The sequence below is a fragment of the Diorhabda sublineata genome, chromosome 1 (genome assembly GCF_026230105.1).
Source record: "Diorhabda sublineata isolate icDioSubl1.1 chromosome 1, icDioSubl1.1, whole genome shotgun sequence".
Taxonomy (NCBI): Eukaryota; Metazoa; Arthropoda; class Insecta; order Coleoptera; family Chrysomelidae; genus Diorhabda; species Diorhabda sublineata.
The window spans coordinates 18,556,373-18,581,821 of NC_079474.1; the positions used below are offsets into that span (position 1 = coordinate 18,556,373).

General features: G+C 33.1%; 1 protein-coding gene across 1 annotated transcript in view; it reads left to right on the forward strand.

Moving 5' to 3' along the window:
- The window catches only part of LOC130452383 (uncharacterized), a 251,678-nt gene that overhangs the window by 92,483 nt on the left and 133,746 nt on the right, over positions 1-25,449 (forward strand). Inside the window, exons 3-7 of the mRNA XM_056791629.1 lie at positions 1,797-1,995; positions 14,130-14,243; positions 14,466-14,582; positions 24,890-25,021; positions 25,154-25,366. Of these exons, the coding sequence (XP_056647607.1) occupies positions 1,797-1,995; positions 14,130-14,243; positions 14,466-14,582; positions 24,890-25,021; positions 25,154-25,366 (775 nt within the window). The remainder of the gene's footprint in view (positions 1-1,796; positions 1,996-14,129; positions 14,244-14,465; positions 14,583-24,889; positions 25,022-25,153; positions 25,367-25,449) is intronic.

Genomic DNA, 25,449 nt, shown 5'->3' on the forward strand with positions numbered 1-25,449 from the left:
TGAATTTTTAACCATCTCACTAGCAGACCCTAACATTGGCTACTACATTCCATATCGCTCATTCTTACCATGCGTATTTCCATATATTAAACTTTTATATGCTAATTAACCAAAATGTGCCCTTTTGGACTCATGAGAATCAATTTTTGCTCATAACCTCAAATTAGTGAATTTTTTTGTGGATTTCATGATTGGTCAATAAGGATGTGGTTGGTTCGAATTAGTATCGAAGTAGTTAACCAGAAAATCGATCTCTATTAGCACGTATTTCGTTGCAAAAACTCAAATAATAATTACCCAAATTTCCGGATCTATTAGTTTCCAATGTCAACTCAAGGTTGTATCGTCATATATCAGCTAACAAATCACTTTAGATTAGTATCATCTTCTATTATTGTAATCCATCAAATTTGATGATATAATGGAACGTTTCTTCTACATCTGATTTGTGTATTAGATATAACTTACAGCTATTACTGGTAATAAAAGTTTAATTGACAGCATCCATTCAATTTTTTTTTTTAATTGAAATACTATAATTTTATTTTTGTTTCTAATTTCACGATACTTCAATTGAATAGTTGTAGATTTTTCAATAGATCCGAGTCATTCCATTATACAGTGTCGAAAAAATCATTGTAATAATAAATTCTATAACGCGAAAATAAGATTTATACAGTAATAACGAAAAGTACCCTCTATGGACTCGCAATATCCGAAACTTAATAATATTAAAATCATCTTAATAGTCAACCTCTTCCAAAAACTCCAATATCTAAAGATACAAGTTGTACCGCATAAGAACAAACACAGAAGAGCCCAAAATAGGGGTAATTTATCTTTATACCAAATTATACCCCTGAGGAGTTGTAGAATCTCAAAGTAGGGCTGAAAATTTCGATAAAAAATTAATTAAATAAATTGTTGAAGGCATTAAGTGATGGTTAAGTAAAATCGCTCAATCAAGAGCTCTTTGGCTCATTTATTGTGGTGAGTCCATGTTTTTTTCGTCCTGGGTATTACTCCACCATCCACAAATTCCCATTTTGTTCAGATCACTTATTACTTGACTCTCCCATTGGATTTGTGGTCTTCCTTTGGGCCGGTTTCCTATTGGTTTCCATTCTGTTATTTTTTTAACAACTTGACTTTTATTTTATATCCGTTTTATGTGTCCTAGCTATCGCTGCGATTTTATAAATCTATATCTCTTCATTTAAGATTTCTCTAATATCAGCGTTTATAAGGATTCTATATTGTCCGTCACTTAACTTTTTTGGCCCATATATTCTTATTTTTCTTTTGAAATTTTGTTTCATCAGCTTTTGTTAGATTCACCGTTTCTCCTCCATAAGTTACTGTTGGCCTTAGTACTGCTTTGTATAATTCCATTTTAGTAAGTATTTCCATAGCATAAGAAGCCAGAATTTATAATACGCTCGGTAGCCTGCTTGGATCATTGGAGTAATTTCCTTTCCTCGATCATTATGGCTGTTAACTGTTACTCTATATTCTTTTTTTTTCTTTTTTTATCTCTATATACTTAGTTTTCCCTTCATTCAATTCTAGCCTTTTTTATGAATTTATATATGAAATTTTCCCCCTCTGCTCTAAGTCGCTTCTTAGATATAACACCTTGTATAATCGCGATACTTCTATCAAATTCATGCATGAAACTAAAATCTGAGGATGTTTAGTTCGTCCAAGATTAAGTTGAGTAGATAATCTTGGAATGTTTTATCGATTTGCATCATCGACATCTTTGTATCTATTATCATTATTTTTATTTGTTTCAGACTGCCCAATCCTTCGGTGGGATTGGATTCGGTATTAAACAAGAAGTGTTTTTTTTAAATCTCGAGGACGGATATTTCGGTTGTCAAGTTAACGAGTCGACGGACGTTTTACAGTTATTCGAATTATCAAAATTATGTGACGGAACGCCGAACTGCTATCTTGGTTCCGATGAGCTAACCAAAGAACTCAAATGTACAGGTAAGTGGAATTAACACAGTTATAATAAAAACGTTATTAGATAATTGGTGACCACTACATACTTGCTTACCTACACAGTATTCTGTTATTATAATGACAACTATAAAAACAACAATTCAACAAATAAGTTTTTAAATGGCACAAACACTTAACTAACATTTTATAGGTATATAAATGGTGCACATTTTATATATAACTAGAATATACTCAAACATACAGAGTATATTTTAAGTACATAAGTCCGACCTCTTAGGTGTTGTGCTCTGGAGTTTCACACTTCGAGGGAATGTAGATTGAGATTTCCTCTTCTGTATAACAAAATCTGCACGCCGCATTATCTGCTAGGTCTTGAGTCTTCAGGTGATTGTTGAGGCGACAGATTAAACTAAACACGTTTAATTGCATAGATTTCTGCCTAAAAAATGCTTGGTGCTTTTTTGATACAATATCCTGAGGCATGTCTCAGGGTTTTCTTCAATGATTCCGTCCCTGAATATTCTAAGTGATGTTTTCTCCGCCACGCTTTCCAGTACTATGTAGAGATGTGGAGAATTTAGAATCATTTCTAATGCAGCTGTGTGGGCAAGATTTCATGGCCTCAGTTGCACATAAGCAAGCCAGTCTTTTGTACCTTTTAGAGATTGTTCCTCGTGTTATTAAGACGTTTATTTTTGCTTCTTTTCATGTTGTAATTTTTTCTCAGGTATATTACCTATTACTTTGTCCCATGTCCCTTTAGGCCTCCCTATTTTTCTGTTTTTATCTACTTTTGCTTCCCACATTCTCTTCACTAGTGTTTGTAAATGATCCCACCAACTCAGCTGTCTTTTTACAATGAATTTCCATAAGTGACATAATTTCCACATCTTTTGGTCGGTAAATTGCCTTATAAACTTTTAGTTTTGTACTTCTCGAGACTTTTTTTTCATTTATTAGGCAGTTGCTTATGTTGTAATAGGCGTTTTTAATTCTCTTGACAATTTCCTCATCTTCATTGCCTGTATTTTCTATTTCTGTTCTCACCGTTTTAATTCTATGTCGTTCTATTTCTAGGTTTATCATTTGTTGTTTGAGTGCTATCACTGCAGTCTTTCCTACATTTATTCTTCAGTGTGTTGTTCCAAATGTTAAAGTTTTTCTGTAAATCTTGGTTGTTTTATAGAATACACTGTTTACAGGTTTTTGTATCCATCGCACATTTTTTTTTAATTGGCTGAGCAGATATTTATTATATCATCTAGAAATATGTTGAAAAGTAATGGACTCAATTCCCCAGCTTGTCTTACTTCTTCTGTGGTTAGGAAAGCCTCAGAAATTAGGTTTTTACTAATAACATGGTTGACATTTCTTTCATATAAGCTCATGAATGCTTTTCGGAAGTCGACATCTATTTTTATTCTTTCCAAATTTTCCCATATTTTTATCTTTGCTTTCTTCACATTGCGTATCATTTAGTGTATTTTTTTTCGGTCTCAGTTTATTATCTAAGATTAGTACACAGTAATTTTATTCTTCTGTAGTTGTTACATTGTTTGTTATCTCCTGACTTATATATAATAACAATGCTATCTCCCAGTCTCTTGGGAACTGCGCCGTGTTCCGAGCTATGTTACATATTTTTGTAAATAGGTCTTTACCACTCTCTTCCATAGTTTTCAACATTTCAATTGCCATTTTGTCACATCCTTCCGCTTTTCCATTTCTTCTTTCGTTACCTTTTCTTTGCTTACATCGCGGCCATCTTTTTTTAATCATTCCATTATTTTCTTTATTTAGTTCATTATTATCTGATCACATTATTGTTGCTTTTTCTGTTAAAATTCTACCATTTTCATCCTTTTTGCAAATTTCATCTTGTTTCTTTCTTGAGGATTTAAATGTTTTGTGAAACAGTTTCTGGTTTCCCTCTCTTCAATTTTCGTTAAAACACAAAATATGGTGAAGATAACTCATCAAGTTTACCTTATAAATCTCGTTGTTTTATTCAATGTGGATGAATAAGAATATTGGAATATAACGTTTTTTGTTGTCAATATTCGTTTCCAAGTCTCGATCTGTCAAATATAACTACGTTGTCGTTTTCAAATTAGCTTCGACAATATCTTGTGTATCACATCTAAAAGTGCGCTTCGAAATTGCTGAATAATGTAAGAACAATGAGATTGATGATATAATAGGAAATACTTTAATGTAATAATATTATGTACTCATCTATCACGTTGGATTTGCGCTTACCTTCCATTGTGAAATTCTATAAGGTCTAGGACTCTTGTCGACCATCGGATACGATGAAAAATATACACGTTTAGACTCTTCGTGGTATTCGCGTTTTTAAAATAAATTATTAAGTCTGTTCGTCCTAACAATTACACCAAAAGTTAAAATAATCTCCATAAAGGATTGTTATTATATCAACAACGTAATCCATCGAAATTCCAAACTATTTTTCTTTTTATACTAACATTATTTATATACTTGATGTATATACAAGTTTGTTATGAATATTTAGCGCGGGAAATAGACTAAACATGAAATTAGTAAGCTACATTATCGAAACATGGAAAAAATTGAATTAATGAATAAGAATAACTCAATAAAACAATTTAGTTCGTTAAATGGAGCTTTTTTTACGTCTCTCTGTATTCTTTTTGATCACCTAAATCCATTATCCTCCCTGTGCTATCTTTTCCACATACCTTTCCTTAATTCTCATTTTACTTATTAATGGTTCTTGATCTTCTCCATCCAATGTTTCTTCCGCTGGTATTTTTACGCTTAGTTTATTCATATTTCTTCCTGCTTTAAATTGTTTTCTTTCAGTTTCTCTCCAACTTTTTATCTTCAACTTCACGTATTTCTGTCAACTGCTCCATCAAATGGTTTTCTTTTTCTTGTCTCATATCTTCTTGAATTTACCTTTCATTATACACATAAATAACTACTTGTGCATTTTGTTTTGTCATATTTTTATATTTTCATTCCATCAACTTTGCTCTTTAGATAACATGTATAAATTCTCTATTCTCATATCTTCTCTACGTCCATCTTTTTTCTAAAGTTCTTCTTTTTCTTATCTTATCGTGTATTCCTGTTTCGTTTATTCTCTATATCTATTTTTGTATTGACTTCATATAATGATAAATTGATATATCATCTACTGTACTCATATTTATAGCTCATTCAGCCACTATTAGTCTATGTTTTGGCCATATTTCTACTCCTATTTTCGTTAGTGAGTGTACTAAGTAGTTTTATGAGGCAACACTAATGTGAATATGTCAAATCTGACATTGACATAATAAAATTTAACATTTTTGATGGTAAACGTACTTAGTTGTCATTCATCTTAGTCGGAAAATAGAATTGAATCGCGAGTATTTTCGTACGATGATTTCCTGTAGTTTCCACATGAATGAAAACAAGCTAATAACGATGAACCGGATCGACTTTTGGTGATGAGGCACCATCTGTGTTTCGTTGGTTTTACGAATTCAATCATGGTCGCACTTTACCACAGGATGAATTTCGTGAAGTCGTCCAAAATCGTAAACTGATATTGCAAGATCGTCATTTGGCATGCGGTGATATTGAGGCGTACTTGGGCATCAGTTCCACTCGCATACATTCAATACTGCGTGAAAATTTGGTTGTCAAATAGATTGGATTTAGGGATCTATAAAAATGAACCCGAATCTCAACAACAATCGACTGTATGGGTCTTTCCAGACGAGCCAAATTCAAAGTCAATTCTTCACCACAACAATTCGAGCTCTCACATATAGGTTCAAACAAACACGTTTTTGAACAGTTAAAACATCGAATTAATGGGTAATCGTCCGTACAGTCCTTGTTTTGCGAGATCAACGTTTTTCTACCTACCTGAAGAAGCGGTTGATGCGTTAAAATCACATTTTATGGAGGTACCTCAATGGTTTTGATAAACAATAAATCCATATATACTATGAAATAGTTATTTTCCTAACAAGTGCGGAAAGTGATACTTTCCCGCACGCGACTGCAGTTGTCCCGAACGACGCGGAGCGGAGTTCGGGCAAGCGGTCAAGTGCGGGAAAGACACTTTACGCATGAGCTAGGAACATTATTTTTTCTACGACCGTATATACAAAAAAGTATACCAAACCATTTTTCAAAAGTTATTTTATTCCAACAAACATAATAATATATAAAATTTATACAAAACTACAAAAATATAACTAAAAACTAAAAACTAATTATTATAAATATCAATATTGAAAACACAATTTGTTGCATTCTGTAGACCAGTAAGAATTGCGGGCCCAGTGGAGTTATTTGGTTTCAACTGGAAGGTAGATGACGTTGGTGAGGATGGCATCGGTTGCAGGTCGCATAAAGATAACGGTGACGGCAACGGTTTTAAGTCATTTGTAGTACAGAAAATTTTATTTGAAATTTTTTTCTTCTGATTCTCGGAGTCCTCCAAATAGCTCTCAGCGACAGTAATAGACTTCCAGCTACCCAGGCGCTTTAGGTTGGTTATTTCTTCGCCGGAGTCTGCTAGGAACGTTGCCGAAGAACGTCTGGAACTGTGTCCTGTATAACGTTCCGGATTAGGTAGGCGTAAATATGCGGCAATCTCTGCTGACATCTTACCAAAAGTGTTTACGCCAACACATTGAAATGAGCATACTTATAATGAATAAAAAATCGGCGGTGTGGAGTGGTAGGTGGTCGTAAATCTACGTACTTTCTGTACAGCGTCAAATAGGTTCCATCATTTATTTCTTCAGATAAAACAAATGATCTTGACGAATGATTTTTGGAATCAGAAATTTTGACAACAATTAAGTTGCCTTTATCTTGAATGTCGTCGACAGTGGTATTTACAAGCTCGGATCTGTGCTCGGATCTGTGCTGCTTTTGCAGCCAGTGCAAAAATGGTACTCACTTTAATCATCAGGTATACTTCATCGGGAGCTAGCATAACCCTGGATATATCTTCTTTGGTAAAAACTTGTGCTTTCTGTGCTCGAAAACCAATATTTTTTTGTTTAAGAAACGACGTTAGCTTATGGAAGTTTCCTATATCCAAATTTTGTTTTATTTTTACTAAACTTTTTACCATCGAATAGCGGGACCATAATGTATTAGATTTCAAAACCTTACTTAGGTCTGAAAAATACGCCAGAAATACCTCTTCCTTATAAGTTTTGGCCCCTTTCTCCTTACACCATGTAACAAAATGGTCGTATTGCTTCTCATACCTTAGTGTGGATTTGGCAGGTAACAGCTCGGAATTAGCTTCATTGGCAGCCTTTAAAATGGCTTCGGGAAGTTCTTCGTCGGATGAATCCATTAATATTATTGTATCGGATTTGGTTTAATGTGGTTTAATTTAGAAGAAGATTGTTCTTATTCGGTCACTTCTAAGGCGTTTTGAACAACTTTGACGTTTTAGTAACAATTACACGATTGGGTTGTCATAGCAACTGATATCAAACCCGGGTGGTTTGATAGTTGTTTCTCCTTTGAAGAATGTCACTTTCCCGCACTAGTGCGGGAAAGTGACACTTTCAAAACTAAAATGCGTGCGGGAAAGTGGGTTAAAACGCACGGTCGTAGAAAAATTTGTTTTTAATTGTTTATCTCAAAACTTAAGCTAACTGACTGAGATAACGTAACTGACTAATTTCTTTTTTAGTTTGTTTGACACTCACTCATACACTTCGTAGAACGTTGAGGAATCTAAATTATTCTCGAAATTGCTGCTCAATTTTTTTTAAATATATTTCAAAACTATTTTAAATACAAATCAACAAAAACTTGAGACATTTAGTAAAACTGGTTCTGGTTGGTTGGAAAACGATGGAAATTAATGAAAATAGTTGTACATAAGAGAGAAAAAGCATCCTATACTGTAAATAAATGAAGAATGAACTATTAGTTGGATTCAATTAAAGGTGATCCAGTAAGACAGCTTGCAATGTAGTTTTTATTACTCCGTCCGGCACAAAATTGCATCGCTACCCGGTAATTTTCAACGTAACAGTTAGTTGCATGCAGCAAATAGCAACAGACAAAGAAATCAGGGTTGAGATAGGTCGGGATTCTTTGTATAAAAACACTATCGAAGCAGTGGCGCGTCTAGATTTAATTGTGCCCCCGAAATACTATTTTTATTATTTTCACAAAAAAAAGTCAAAAAAAAGTAAAGAGAATCGAAATTATTTGAAAGACACAGTTAATTTAAAGTTAAAGGTATAGAATTTTCTAATTTCATCTAAAAAAAGGCTCCACTTAATATATGAGATAGAAAAGACTTTACCTGACACTAACAGGGTCGGATTATGTATGGTTCTAACGTGTTTGTCTGTGTAAGTTCATTTCGAGCCATGAAATAGTGTGTATTATAATATTCGATAGTCTCTTATGAAATATCTACCAAACAGCGTAAATGTTTGTCCGTTAGGGCTAAAATGTTTACTTAAAGTTAGAAGAGGGAGGCGACTGACAATATTTTTCATCGAAAGAGACTTCACCTTTAACGAACATCTCTAAATGTACAATTTGGAAAATAGTAGTTAATTCGATAGCTTCTAATAGAACACAAAAAGGCAAAGGTGTACCAAATTGAATTGATTTCTTTCAAGAAAACCCAATTCGCCGCAATCATTACGGAATGTATGTAGATCAAAAACTGCCCGTCACTTTCTCGGAGAGAATTCCAGGAAACTGATGATAAGATTAATTGTTCCACTACAAGTGGTGTACTCTATGTCGTTTGGGTTTTTATTCAAAATAATAGATAAAATGCAAGTTTTAATGAAGTCACATCGCTTACAAAACCTCCGTTTAATAAAGATAAAAGTCAGTCAGAAAAAGGATGTCTAACTAAGTGTCTGTGTTTAGCAACCAAGAATTAGATAGTAGTTTTCAACGATTGGTTTCAAAATAAATTAATTCCAAATATATCACCAAATAGATATATGGTGATGGATAATACATTGTTGTTGAGTTGAAACATTGTCAATTCTACTTCTTTAGTCGACGAAATTTTTGAATTAGTCGGGAAGAAACAATCATGGTAATTTAATCTGAACCGCAGTAATTTTCTGTGTGCCCAAATAGTTGATTTATGTCCGCACAGTAGCGATAATGATGTATCGTTGATCTCAATCGATAAATTAGATGAATATACAGACGCAGTTACAGTTTATCATTTTAAAAGTAGAAAAAAAACTTTCATTATCTTTTTCGATCATCGTATCGATGAATATAAGTTTGGGTAATTATTTAGTTTAGGTTGCATACGCCCGAAATTGTTGAAATTTTGGTATATTATGGAGAAAATTATGCTAAATAATTTAATATATATATAGAGCGGAAATTATTCCTTTACATACTTTTTTGAGGTTAAAAATTTAGAAAGGTTAGGTTATGTTAAGTTAGGTTAAGTTGGGTTAGATTAAGTTAGGTTAGGTTAGGATCATACTAAAAATATTGAGCGATAATATACCTCATTCTGGGGAATGTATGCAACCTAAACTAAATAATTACCTTAGTTTGTTTGGTACTGAGGTCAACAAAAACAATAATTATTCTTCTCATTTCTTTTTACACGTTCAACTGGGTTTTTCATAATAATGTATATCCCAGTTTTGTCATTTTTAACACGCCTTTGGCTTCTGATATTTTTAATGATAGCTTTTACAATATAACAGGTTTCAAAACGGCCTTATGGGATTTTTTTCAACCGTAATTAAAATGTTTATTTGCATGAAATCTGACGCAGGAATCTTAAAACGATACTTGTGGTCGGATGTTCAGTATGTTTTTTTTATAAAACAGGTTTTCCTCAATTATATCAGATCGATTACAAACAGTGAATATCAAGAGTTCTGAAAAAATGAATGATTGTTACTAATATCTCTATTCTAATTGGATTTAATTGAGTTTTTCCACCATTTTTACACTATATTTGATATCTGTTTCTTCTTAACTATCCTTTCTACACAAATATATCTTCAGTAAGCTTTCCTTTTCGTTAAATTCTAAACTTCAAGCTTAGAATTATCCCGACTTATTTAGATAATGGTATGAGAAATGGTTCCCTCGGCTAAATGGGGAATGTCTGCTAGATACTGGTGGGGCTACAAGTAATCTCGATTTTATTCACAAGCATATCAATTCCCTATCTTCAGCTCTTTTCTCTTTTGTGGTGTTCATTTGAGGACTTGTTTCGATTTTCCGATTTTCTGTAAATGACCATAACAGATTATTTGATTGGGTTTGATGTCATCGATTAAATTGTCTCCTGTCCTTTCATCTCCCTCATTGTGTCATTTCTTATTCTGTTTCTCCTAATTTGCCTGCTACTCTTCTCTAGAAGCCAATGTCGATCGTCAGTAGCGTTCCTTCTTAAGAATAGATCTTCTACAATTCGCTGCCATTAAAATGCTTTCAAGGATCGTGTTATATATTAGTTGTTCGTTGGCTATTCATAGTATTTGGTTTCATAATATTACATTCATCATAGATAGCTTTTCTGTCTCGTATATTATGGAGACTTTCTATTCCCTTGGCAGATCCACTAATCTTTCTTCTCGGTTTTTCTTTTCCTTAATATCGATTGGCTTCTTTATATTTTGTTTCATCGATCTCACTATTTATTTTTGAATATCTATGATATCTAATTCGTTTTTTTATGCTTTTTTTTATTTATTTCGTCTTTCCATCAGCACGAATTTTGATTTCCCTTAGTATCTTTGGGGTGCTTCTTCTGAAGCTTCATGTGTGCATGCTTCTATATCTTTATCTTCATATCTGATCTTCTGTACTTAGTTTTTTGTATTTCACACTGTCGTATTTCAAACTGTTCAAATTGTAACCTATTTGTTTTACGGTAACTTTTGTTTTTTATTTGTTCTAAAGCAAGATGGTTCTTTACATGCTGTCACATTGTGGTAGGAAATAGTCTATTATAGATTGCACATTCCGATTTTTATGTATCCAGGTTTAAATAACTTGCATCCACTATGAAATTGATCCATAATAGTATATCAAAAATATATAGTGTTAGACACTCTGTACTATCGATATTCCACTTATCACATTTAAAATCCTCAAAGGAAAACTTCTAGACAATTTCCTGGTTTTGTTTTTTCGAAGCCCGACTCTTAACCTCCGTCATGTTCACGTTTAACAATTCACGATTCAACAACAACTAAACAGCCAAACCAACAACAAATCATGGTTCACAAGGCAATAATTTATTAATTAAAACAACCACGCACTCACACAATTTATACCGGGAGAATATTTTTGATTTGCGGAAAATAAAAGTTATTCTCGTAAATGAGGATGGTGGTTTCCGTTTTAAAGGTCCGAAAAAAATATACAAGTTGGACTAAGGGAAAATTATCGATTCTTAATACTGGGTTATTATCGATAAAAACGAATTGCAGTATTTGTGACAGGCTGAAAAGGCTTTGTGTCGAGCATCGAGTTAGTCTTCGTCTTGCAAATATTGAGCTAGTCTTAACTCTCTCATCATCAAACTTTTTCAGTGATTACTATATCTACGATTATTAAGAATATCTTCAAGATTTCAAAATGGAAATTGGTTGTTGACCCTCGCAAGAATAAACTTTGTTAATCAGCAGTCCTCTTTCTTCGATATCTGATTTCCTGTGAATTTACCTCAAGAGGAAAATGTCTAGTTGTTGTTCTTCCTAATATCCTGAAGTCAAATCTTGTTTTCTTTTAACCATTTTAACTCATTTCTCTTAGTAATGAACGAAAATTTCTAATAGTTCATTATACTGTGTGGATTGCAGGTATTTTCTTATAACAACTCAAGATACTAGCTAAAATGTATATTTGAGGTAAATTTTGAGGGGGTTACTGAACGTTTCACATGCTCAGCATCTTCAGGAGCTTCAGGATAGGTAGAAAAATAACCGTCATCTTGTTTTAGCTACATAGATACACTCGGAAACCGTCAAGTCTTGATGGCATCTATGTAAAATAGTATTTGAGCTAGATTCAATTCAGCATTTATTTGTGGTTTCACATAAGTTGTGTCGAATGCTTTGTTGAAGTTCTTATAATCTGAGTTTATCAGCTGGCCATTTTTAATAACCTTAGTCAGTACAGTAAGGCGATATTTTTATTTTTTAGGTTCCTCAGATTTTTGACAAGGACATAGTCATTTTTCAGCTAGAAATGAAGAATTTGTAGCAACGAAAAACTTAAATAATACCCTCAAATAGGAATTCAAATTGTCACAGTTATGATATTTATCAATTTTATCTCCTTGTATAATCTTCTCCACGTATATACAAGTTTTTTGCTTATTTTTTTTTTATTTCTATACTGTTCTTGCCGGCTGCTGCGGCATTAAACAATCGAAAATAAAATAAATACTTTAAACTGAAAAAATGTGTTCTCATTGACCGGTCTGTGAATACTGAAATCTCAAAAGCAAAGGTATCCTAGCTCAATTATCTCGTTCTTTGAGTCAAGGTTATCTTCTTCTTTTTTTTTAGAGGCGAGTCGATAATCTGCAACAGTGGATGCCACTTAGTTCGTGGCCGTGAATCATTCATAGCCATTTAAATGCCAAACTTTCGTTCCTTCAACATCTTTGATCTTTTTTTTATGTTCGTCCTTTTCTTGAACGTATTGGTGTATTTTATCCTTTTGTTAAAATGCATTGGTCAACTATTTTTTGCAGACGTTCGATTTAAAAATAGATATATAGACACATCTTCCAGTTCCAAGACATCTACGTATTTTATGTTCGTTAATTAACTCAATTTATTAGATTGTATAAAATTTTTATGTTGAGAACAAAAATTTTGTTAGTTGAAACTGCAGGTCCTTAAACGATTACTATTAAAACTAAATGTCTCGTTGCTTCATAAATTGTTAAGCCAATATTTACCTTGATGATAAACAAAAAAGCATACAATTCACCACATTGATTCGAATTTGAGTCTGTCTAGAGATGAATAAATACAAAATTTAGCTTAAAAGCTGCCTCGATGTCTTCCAATTTCAAACAATACAAGATATTGTTCATATACGACAACTAATATAAGATTTTGTTTCATTACCTGCAAAAATTAGGTTATGTCTGTCAGGTTGCAACGATAGCTGTTTTATTCATATATTTCGTATAAACATCATCATATCATAATCATCACAAGATTTTCAGTTATTAGCTGCAAGATTGTCCTTTTAGGTCAACCTACACGTGCCACAATGACGTCAATAACAAAATCAATAAAATTATAAAAGATGAATGATCAAACGAGACAAGATTTAAACAGAGGTTATAAATGGCTGCTGTTCAAAGGCAAGAAAAATGAGATTTTCAATCGTCAGCTGCAGTAATGTCTTTCTAAGCCAACTATTTCAAGATTTCAAGCCATTAGCTACAGCATTGTTGCTGGAAGACAATCACAACAAAATTATAATGGCTGCTGTAATTTCCTGCAAGTTGGAACAAACCGAGACTCAAGCAGCTTTTATTACAAGACTTTCGGTCATTAGCTGTCAAAGTCAAGAAAAATGAGATTTTGAACCGTTAGCTGCGGTAATATCCTTCTGGACCAACAAATAAAAGACGTTAGGTCATTAGCTAAAGTGATTCCACTGAAGGATAAGCACAACGAGATTTTAAGTCAGTAGCTACCGTAATGCATTTATTTGTTCAATTATCAACTACGATAGTGTCCTAGAGATAAAGAAATACTATATTCTTGGTGATAAGCTGCCGCAATGTCCTTCTAGGATAACAAAAACAATATATCGAGTCATTCGCTATTTCAAGGTGATTTTTTGTTATGAGCAGTGACAATATCCAATTAAATCAAATAATACAAGCTAAAGTAAAGCCTCTGAAGGCTATATACAAGATTTTAGGTCATTAGATCCTTCAATTTCCTTCGGGAAAAACGATATTCCAGTAGATGTGATGTCACATACCTGGTACCGCTTGAGATCAACCAAATCAAGATTATAGATTATGAGCATGAAAGTCTTTTAAGATCCATAATTACCAATTATTTTTAGTCTTATTTCATGCAAAATTTGATGAGTTTTATGAGTTTTAAAATGTTGATTTTCAACACATTCTCTTTATATTCTAGATAATTGCCGGAAAAACGATCACTGCCAAAAAGATGGCTGCCATAATGGTGCATGTTTAGATGGACAATGTTACTGCAACGACGGATTCGGAGGTTGCAGTTGCGAAGTTCCAGGTAAGCATTTCAATATTAAATTCGTAATTTCCACAATATTATTGATCAAGGAAGTGTAGATTGTTTTTCATATGCAATTTAGAGACTTAAATAATGTAGGAGGATTCTTAAAATCAAGTAAAAAGTTCAATATCATTTTGGGAAAGAAATTAGCGTAGTCTAGACAAATTCAACTCCATCTTTATTCAAATTTGAATCAAAATATTTTTTTGCTTGCTTTAGACGAAAATGAATGCAAATACAGACCTTGTGACGTTTTTGCACACTGTACCAATAGTCTCGGAAGTTTCCACTGCACCTGCTTTCCAGGTTATCAAGGAAATGGTTTCCACTGCGAGGGTAAGTCAATAAACAATAATTTTTGAAACTTTCTCAATGGAATAATCTCTTTCCAACCAAGCTTCATTAAAATATGTCTCATCTATATTCTTATATAAAGTGTTACTGCCTTATAATATGGGAATATGAAGATTTATTACGGGACTTGATTGAAAATTGATTATGTAGATCTTCATTAAAGTTTAATTTCTTCTTAAAAGGAATAAACGGCTTTTCGGTCATTAGGTGACATTATTAAAAATGCCTGTCAGTAGCGGTAAAGTGAATTAAGCCTTTTGAAAGGACCTATCTCAACAACAATTTCGACTTAATTGCAGCAAATGTTAATGACCTTTTTTTATATGACCATATGAAAAAATGTAATAACGGTTTAATCAATATATAAAGAAGACATTAAATAGGACATATACCAGAGTTTCATTCAAAACGGTATTATTTTAAAATTGAATGGAATAAATATCTTGTTTATTATAACTGTAATAGATATAGAAATAAAACAAATTATATTACATCTTTTATCCGCTATTCAAACATTTATTAATCGTATTTAAATAAAAAAAAATTAGTTAAGATTTGTTGATAAAATCACATCAACCTGCATACAGTTTGTCCCCTATATTGAAAAAACAATAAACTATTAAGACGTATTGGAAATATCTCAAAAGAAAAAAGAAATCGTTCTGTAACGCTATAGTACATGACTGGTGACTCTTTCTCAGGAAGTGGTGTACAGCGTCAGTTGGTGTACAGCGTCAGTAAATACGAGGATGGTTCCAGAAGCACCCAACTAAGAAAACATAAAAATTTTAGAAAAAAATATATTCATTTTTTAACGCAATCTCCTTTTTGGCTCCATATACTTTTCCCAGCGAATTTCAATGATCTTACAGAAAAGAAAATAATCCAAGTGGATTAAATCTGTGCATGAGGTAGAAAATCAAGCTTTAATTAATTAATTCTTAACATTGCAATAGCGGATGTGTGAGCTGGAGCATTGTCATGATAAAACAACATTTTTGACCCACGTTTCTGTGAGATATTGCCAATCACTCGATGGAAACATCTTCACGACACTGTTTTTGTTCCATTGTGTGCAAACGCGGCACCCATCTTGCACATATCTTTCTCATGTCCAATTTTTCAGTTAATATGCGATATACCGCACTTTTTGAAATGACTACTATGTCAGTTAGCTCGCGCACTTTCAATCGATAATCATCCAGTACCGCTTTTTGTATTTTCTTCATTATTTCTGGAATCGTCATCTCATTTGGTCGACCACAGTGATGCTGGTCTTCGTAGGTCGTACGGCCTCGTTTAAACACTGCTACCCAATATTTTACTGTTGACAACAAAAGAGTAGCCTCACCCAGAGTAGAATCTAGTTCATCTTTAGTTGGGCTAATGCCTTTCAAATAAGTATCGTATCTGAAAACGTTCACTATTAATGGCTGCCAAACAAATACTAAACAACGTAGATTCTTCAAACTTGAAACATATGTTGGATAGACTGTGTACTTCCTAATACAGTGGTATTTTTCAAGCATCTACCGCCATCTCTAGGTCAGGCCAGGTACTTGTAGGACTATCTTCGTTGTACCATGAAATTAGACCTGACTACTCCACTGACGTAGTCAACCATTCCACGGAGTTTTTAAATTCACTGGAATTGCCTGGATTACCACCTCGAAATGTCCAGTTAAAAGTAGGATCAGTTGTCATCATTCTGCATAACCTCAACTGTACAATGGAACAAGACTGGCTGTGAAAAAGGTGATGAATAACGTCGTTGAGACCATAAAGGGAGGGTATAAAGGAGAAGATGTCTTGAACCCGCGTATACCGATGATTCCAACGGATTTACCATTCGATTTTAAACGTTTACAATTTCCGGTACGTCTGGCTTTCGCGATGACCATAAATAAATCGCAAGGCCAATCGTTGGAAATTAGCGGAATCAACTTGGAGTGTTCCTGTTTTGTATGTCGCGTATTCGTGACATCTTTGACAAAAATATAGTTTATCAGAAAGCTTTAACTTATATCATAACTGTGTGTGTCTGTCTATATCAAATTGAAACTATATAAATATCCAGTATTTCAGGAAAACTCTGTTTTGTAAGCAAGTATAATTAATCGGAAATAATAATAAAACTTTGATGCCGAGCATTTTTTTTATTTGTTTTAATAGAAAAAAGAATTCCTTTTTTTGTTTTAAGTTTATTTTATACAAAAGTCTTTCATCGATTGAGGGAATACGAAGTCTGTCGGGTTAGCTAGTATCAAATAAATCGTTTTCAAGTGCACAAACCTCGATAATTTCAAGGTTGTGGTGTCACCTTTGTGTGAAAATTTAAGATATTTTTAAAACAAAAGTAAATCATTCACTTCAGTTGGAATTTTTGCCAAAAATTGTCCACGTAATATAATTTAAAAGACATAACTGTTAATGTAAAAATACACGCAAATGAAACAAACGGATATGCTGTTCGCCTCAACCAAATTAAGATATAAAGGTAACGGTTAAACACAATGGACGGTATCAATTATAATGATAATATTGTTATGTCATATAAACCATTTAGAATGGTTGATGAGGCTCTTCATCATCAACATAAAAAGCTGCTATTCACTGAATCGATCGTTCGTATTCAAGTTGAGTCCATCGATTGTGTGGAACACCATACTTAGAACTTATACTTATTGTAAGTGCTAAAAGAGGAACAGAAGTGTTGGATTTTCATTGTTTGCCAGTAGATTTTCGTATTAACGTCACTTTTTAATTGTTATTTAAGATAAAAAGATTCTGACGTTGGAATATACATGAAAAAATTGGAAAGCTTTAATTTCCTTCTCTGTTTAAAAGAAATTACTTTCGAATAGTTTTCTATACGAAAGAAAAATTGTTTTCTTAATAATCCGGCTCAAATGACCACAATATTCAAAGAGACAAACTTTTTATAATTAACTTCATCTCACTATATAATAAATATCTATATAAATATCCACTTCTGTTAATAAATTACAAATCGAGTAGCTTTCTACAATCATTTTCTGACTAAACTAAAGAAAAAAATCCGAATGAAATGAAAACTCAGAGGTAGAATTCAGGATATTACGGAATAACTACGAATTCAAGATGTGGTGAGATGGGTTAGAGAAAGTGAAGGAGGTTAGAAAGATCTTGCTAGAAAACAGATGAACAAAATGGAGAGAAAACCAGAAATCAAATACATGGAGATCAAAAGACAGACCTCTAATAAAATAGTACAAAAGATTGAACTCATTGTCTCAAGAAGGACCTATTATTATCTAACTTAGCGAAGGGAAAACAAGAAATTTTAAAAGCCTCTGCAGTCTGCACTAATACGAGGATTGTTGTTAAGTTTTGAAATAGACAAATAAAAAAAATTAGAATTGGATATAGCTGGATATGGATCTTTCAAATTATTCTCCTTTGGACTATCTGCACCGATTGAGGTACCTCCAAAACATGTGAATGGAACGCATCATCCGCTTCTTCATAGAAAAATGACCACTGAAATCGATGTTTTGACTGTTCAAGAACGGTTTTAATTGAATTGATGTGCGAGAGCTCGAATTGTCCTGATGGAGAACACTTTTGGCAAACAAATGCTTCTCTAACATTCAGAATTGACCGTTCTACGGCATGTCCGGTTTTTTCCTAAGAAACAAGCGACCATTTGCTTCGAAGTGCTTCGTATGCCAACAACTTTTGTTGGATTTGGTTCGTCTTGAAAGACCCATAATAGTCTATTGTTGTTGAGATTCGCGTTCATATATACATATCCATGATTCGTCGCCTATCACGATCCCATAAAAGTATTTTGAAACACAGAATTACAGCATTTCTTCGAAGCAATGCGAGTGGAACTGATGTCTAAGTATGTCACAAACAACTAAAATAGCACTCACATGTTTACTTTAAAAATTGACATATTCACATCAGTGTTGTCCTATCTACACATCTATCGTATTCCTTGGAGTCAGTAAGTTGTTTTTTCAATAGTTTAATATGAAATCATTTGATGAATAGAAAGTTACTTTTTTGGCATACACAATTTCTGTTTGTAGAAAAGTTATTCACTTTTAACGGGGAATACACAACTAAGTCTAGCGCCAAGTGTCATTTCCATCATATAATTCACCAATTTTTTAATGGTTTCCTTTTCCTCTTTATAGATTATTTCAATGGTCAAATATGGCAATATCATTAGCAAAGTACTACAAAGTTCAAGTCTTGTATCTGTCATAAAGCAAATAGGGTTATAGGACTACTACATTTTCTGAGAAACATAGAAAAGGTCAAGTTAAGTTAGGTGCACTGCACACCGACGATTAACTACACTACCCAGCATTTATATCAATTAAATAATATGCTTCTTATCAATTTATTTTGAAATATAGGTGAGAAACTGAAAGTGATTATTTCTAAAAACAAATTAGTGGTAGAGAATGATATATTTCATGTTTTAATACAACAGGCAGTAAAGAGATTGGTCTCTTTTTAATGGGATGTGAACTTGGCTCAATTATAATCATAACTTGATACTTTTTTAGTTGAATTGGTGGGTTTCACACAGAAAAGTGAGAGAATCGAAAAGCACTTATTAGATGGCCTTCATATATAGATTAAAATTTCGTATCCACCCTGTATTTTATACCTAGAGATATTTTCACGAACTTGGCAGCAAATAATCGTCCGTATCTTAGTCACGACCTTTCTAGTGGCATCCTTGATGTAGTTACTGGTGGCGCGTGCGTGGTCACGTTATGCAAAATAGCCCAGAAGAAGAATGTTAGATAACCTATTCTTATTGCAAATTTAAAATAAAAACATTCTCCTAATTTTCCTACTTATACGAGTAATATCTTTATCACTAGATCTGTTCAACGGAGAAGATAACATCTAAACGCATCAATAACAATATGGAATCGTTATTACTTAGATTTTCTGGTATAAAATGAAGACTGATAATTCGTAGGTTTGGCACACGTAGGTACTTACGATTATATTCAAACAGAACTAGAGGGCGTACGTCGACTATTATTTTTGTCGTTACTCTAGCCTGACCAATTACCATTCAGCTAAAAAACAACTAACTGCCGCATTCCTATATTAATACGATTTACAATTACACACTTGATCGTTGTTACACTATTCTGATACAATTCCACCAAAAATCAATCTTTTTTTTCTAATTTCTAATGAATAATTATATATATATATAGTTTGCAATAATTGTGTATATTTTGAAAAAGCGTTAACCGATGATTAGTATTGAATACGAGAGATGTATTTCAAATTCTTACATTCGAACAATTAGGGAATAAAACGGAATAATGAAGTTTAAAAACCAACGAATAACTTTCTAACTATAACAGAAAGCAAATAAATCTGTGCATAGAAAATTAAACAAAAAGCATTTGAAGATCCTGGAGGTTTACGTCGAATGATTCTTTCTAATTTTAAAAAAGGCCTCACTCAATAACAAAGCATAGAATCGCTTCTTGTAGTCTTTGCTAATGACGCACCATCAAAATTTCGTCACGGTCGCGCGTCCATCAGTCTAGAATTTCGGTTAAAACATTGATGTTTCAAAAAGATATGTTCTAGATAGATTCCGTATACCAACTTTCATAAATCATCTCAAACAACTAGATATTTGAAGGAGCAAACATCTAACTGATACGTTTATGTCCACTGTCAAACAAAAGAGGCGCGGATGGTGATTTTCATCATCTCAAGAAGATGTTAAAGACTGTAAAAATCATATTTCCACAATATCAACTTCAGAACAGAAAAATGTTTCCAGAATTTCTGTTTGTACGCTTCTGTTCCAATTCTTAGAGAAACCCTTGTAGTACATCCATTTAGGAACATGGAGAGGTAAAAGGAAAGAGGTCTTCGAACAAACAACAACGCTCATTAGATTTAGAAAAACCATTTTTTACCTTCACTACATTCCGTTACTTGTTTATGAGTGAATCCCGTACAATCCCGTGAAACAATTTTGATTCCAATTTCAAGAGACTTGATCACCTGAAATCCTTTACAATATGCATATATACGGATTTTTTACAGCTGTCCTTGTATCTCTGGCATCTTAGTGATCATGCTCTAAATTTTGAGGGTCTTTTCGTTTTCTTCCATCCATGGGACACCAGTCGGTAACTTTTTTTACCTAGATGGTATCTCTGAGCTAATAATGTGGCTATACCATACTAATCCTTCACAAGTTCACTTAAAATTAATAACTACATTGAAGCTTTTACTTCCATAGGCTTCAATAACGAAACGCACTGATAATTTGTAGAGAGATTCAATTTCTTCAATAGTTTCTACTCCTTTGTATTTGGAGAGAGTAATGTGGTTGTTTGAGCTGTTTTGGTGAATAGCTTGTCCATTGGTAACCAGTACTTTATGGTAGGGAATGAAGATTTCAAGATTAAGGGTTCCCTCTGTCTCACAGTCGAGAATGTAACTATTATAAACTTTCATCGACCACAAAGATAATTAAATCTTACTATACTTTTTCTGAATTGTTGTTACAAAAAATCGTAATCTATCTTCGTATATCCATTGTTAAAACACCTTAAATTCTCCAAAAATCTTTGCATATAATTCCAGATTCTTTTAGTTCACTCAATTCGTTAAAATTGTGACATAACAGATTGTTATCTTCTGGTGGAATGAACTAAACGAATACATGTTAATTATTTAACGGATTGTTGAATACTGATTTGATTAAGAGGTCTTAAACACACATGTAAGTTACGGTCTGTGAAATTGAACGTCACAAACGAAACACTTTTTTTGACGCCGAAGGCAGTAATCTCCTCCGAAAGATGAATACATTGAAAATAATAAAAAAATAGAAATAAATGAATGTGGGCTATCTATGGAAGGTCACATTGATATCAGACGGACGGTATTTAAAGTTACAATTCATTCATTATCGGCTTGAAGCGTGTAATTGTGCAAGAAATTGTATACAAATTTTTTATTTTAAGTAACAGCCTTTCACTCATTTACTAATATTATGATGATTCGATCAATAGGTAATTCTAACGCAATCTATACTAATTCTGCCGTGTGGAGATACCTAGTGGATATTTTTATTGATTTTCCGTAGGTTGTAATGTTCTGAAAAGACGTGCCTAAGTAGCTCAATCCACAGGCTTGCACTTCTCCAAAACAAAAACAACAAATCTGCATGCAAACATGGTATTCATGAACCATGTCTCCCTATTAACTGGCTCTTGTAAAAACTGCTCTAGGCGAAATTATGCTGGGCAGTTTGGAAGAGCAATTGCCATACTAGTAACGAGTCAGGTCGACGATCTTTCTTCTATGCTCTAAACTCTCCAAGTAGAACTGCTCTCTACTGTATTGAGTCTAACATCTTCAGAGTATGCTTGGGAGCCGAGGTCCAAATATGGTCATTGTTCAGGATTAGAAGTTGTTGCAGGGTCTTGAGGAGGAGAAGTTTTTGGAAAGCTGCCTTGGCTAAATCGGCCACGTGACTATGCCAGGACATATTGCGTCAAGCCTCAACTGATATTGTACAGGAGATGGATTACCTCGAAGTTATTGTAATCTGATAATCGTTTCTCTAGCTCCCTAAAAATTTCTTATGGGAGTCACTAATAGTTTTCTTACCAAAGTAACTATTTCGACAATATTTTCGTATTCCCTTGTACTTTGTATTATCTATATTATGGTTGAGTAACTTCAACAGACATTTGTCAAAATTGGTATATTTGCTAGTAAAAGAGTCGAATTTTCTACAATTTAAATTTAAATTATTTAAATAAGAATTTAAGTTCTTTCATTAACTCAAAGAGCTTTCATTTTCGGAAGATCTGGACATTAAACTCCATTATTCGGGATGCTACTATGGGACGAAGTGGCAGTTTTTGCGCCGTTTCATAACCATGGATGAAACGTGGGTCCATCCCTTCACACCCTAAACAAAACAAAAATCAAAACAATGGTCTGAAAAGGGAGAACTAAAAGACGAAAGACCGTTCCTTTGGCAGGCATAGTCATGGTGTCGGTCTTCCAAGAAATCAAGCAAAAATAGCCGCATTTGGCCAAGAAGAAAGTGTTGTTTCATCAAGACAATGAACCAGTACACACATCCGCTATTGCAATGGCCAAAGTTAATGATTTAAAGTTTAAATTGCTACCTCATGCACCCTATTCGTCAGATTTGGCCTTCTTGGACGATTTTCTGTTCCAAGACTTGATAAAATGATGATAAAAACGGTATCCAACTTATTGAACAACGCCGGGAAAAGTGTATGGAACTAAACAGAAGAGACCTAAAATCAAGAACATTTAGAAACATAAATATATCGAAAGGTCTAACAAATAATAAATTAAGGAAATTCCGCAGAAATACCTGTACCTTCCCCTAAGAAAAAAATATTCAGTACAAATTCTATACGTCACAATTGAAGTTCTCTAAATACCCATTATGTATAACTGTTATTTCTAATATTCGATCGCCACCTCTACTTTTTTCGCTAGCGCCTCTGTGGACAAGAGCAACGGCCTCCTAAGATCAATGACTGTTAAGTGAGGACGTTATTTTTCAACTTAATAAATAGAAACATTTATTCTCAACTTATTTTAAATAAGAACGACGATGTAGGTGTTCCATATAATCGAAAAAATGTTGTGTTGATTGTTTTTGTGAAAAAAAAAACAACCATTTTAATTCTTAAATACATGAAAATGTGAGAATAATATGCGAATTTTCTAAAATTGTGAATAATTTTCTTATAATTTTGTTAATATTTCATTCAAAAATAAGATTTCCTTAGTGTAAGATGATGTACTGATAAAAATGAAGACAAAACATTGGAAGTTACCAATTAACAGAATTAAGCACAACAACAATGTTTGGATAAGTCACGAAAGCATTACATAGTAGTTATGCCAATTAGTTTACAATATCTAATACTTTCATTGATGAAAATAATTATAGAATAAAAATAAATATTTCGGTAACGAAAATTACATTACAATTTGCTGACATAAATTTGGTTTAAAGTTATTCCAAATTTTCTGACAAAAATCGTTGATTGATTGTCGTAAATGTTGCAGCTTCATTTGGCAGTTGATTTTATTACTGGAAAATAATAATTCTTGTAAAATACGGCGGTGGTTCAATTATAAGTCGGAATTTAGCCATAAAAATTTTTATTGTTAAGTTGAAAAACGCTAAATCGGGACTATGAGAAGCGTGTTTTAGAGTTCCCTAACCCAATTCGCAGAGACGCATGCAAATCTCCCGGCGTAATCAAAATTCAGGAGTCTTGATACCCATCTGAATGAAATTTTGCGTTAACCCAATCGTTCATAATTTATTTGCTAAATACTATGTGACATGTGACAAGTTTGTCACCACATATTGACCTTTTTGGAAAACTAAACACCATTCATCCACTTGAGTAATTTTCTTTGAATTTCCGGGCACTTTACATTATCTAGGAAAAAACTAAACAGACACTGATACATCCTTCTTGCTCATGGCTATAAGTACGCTAAATAGCGTGATTAAGCGGTCGCAGCTGTTCACTACGCTCACCAGTCTAACATTCATTGCAGCCACTTTCATTTCGCATCAATAAAAAGATGTCTAAATCATTATAAGCACCAGATATATAAATTCCAAAAACTTAGCTTTTGTTTTGAGATAATCTTTTTCTAATTCTTTCTGTGGTATTCTAATAATAAAAAGTATAGTCCCCAAGCTCAAATTCATCACTACATATAACCATTTACAATACGTTCAAGTTCGATTTTGTCCATAATCGGTTTTCTTCTTGTTGTGAAGCGATAGTTTTGAATATTTGAAATGATATAATATATTTTCTTCGCTTTTATAAATTTACCTGTTAGAGCCCATATAAATTTTTTTTTCCAAAAGCGACTGTCTTTTGGAATTGATCTACTAATTGAATGTGCTCATTTTATAGTCGATTCTCAAAATGAATCTCGGCGATCTTGTGTAATAAAAATCCGAAGAATATTTTTATCTCTTTGGAGCACAAACTTTAGTTTCAACTTCTTCCGAATTATTCAAATAGTGACATTACATTCATCACAGTTCTATTAGTAATAATTTAGAGTAATTTTATGATAAAAAAATAGATAAAACGACATAAATCGATCACTTATCGTTTCTAAATAGTTTTTAATCGGTAAAAACATTTCTATATTTTCAAATTTTCTCCTCGTAAGTTTTTAATAATACTATATTGTTTTTATTACAGATATTAATGAATGCGACGATCCCGCAGTGGCAGCCAGATGCGTGGAAAACTCAGAGTGTTGCAATTTACCGGCACATTTCTTATGTAAATGTTTACCAGGTTACGAGGGTGACGGAGAAGTTCAATGTTTCGGTAAGTATCTCTTTTTTATGAGGAAATTGCTATTTCATTTCCATATTTTACGCTAGCAATATCTGAAAGATTTGAATAATTCACTAACCATTTTGTTCTACAATAATAACTATAAATGATATTTTTTCGCAGATATCGACGAATGCCGTAATCCTAACGCTTGTGGTTCTAACGCTATATGTCAAAACACACCTGGAAACTACACTTGCGTTTGTCCTGAAGGTTTCCACGGTAATCCTTTCACAGGATGCAACGATTTGGACGAATGTCAACATCCGCACGCTTGTGGACCCGGTGCCATATGTCAAAACGTTATTGGAGGTAGAGAATGTTATTGTCCACCAGGTAAATTTAAAAATTTTACTGGTTTTAATAACAAAATACAAATAACAATAGATGACGAACATTTTTGCGCCCTTCTGAATTAA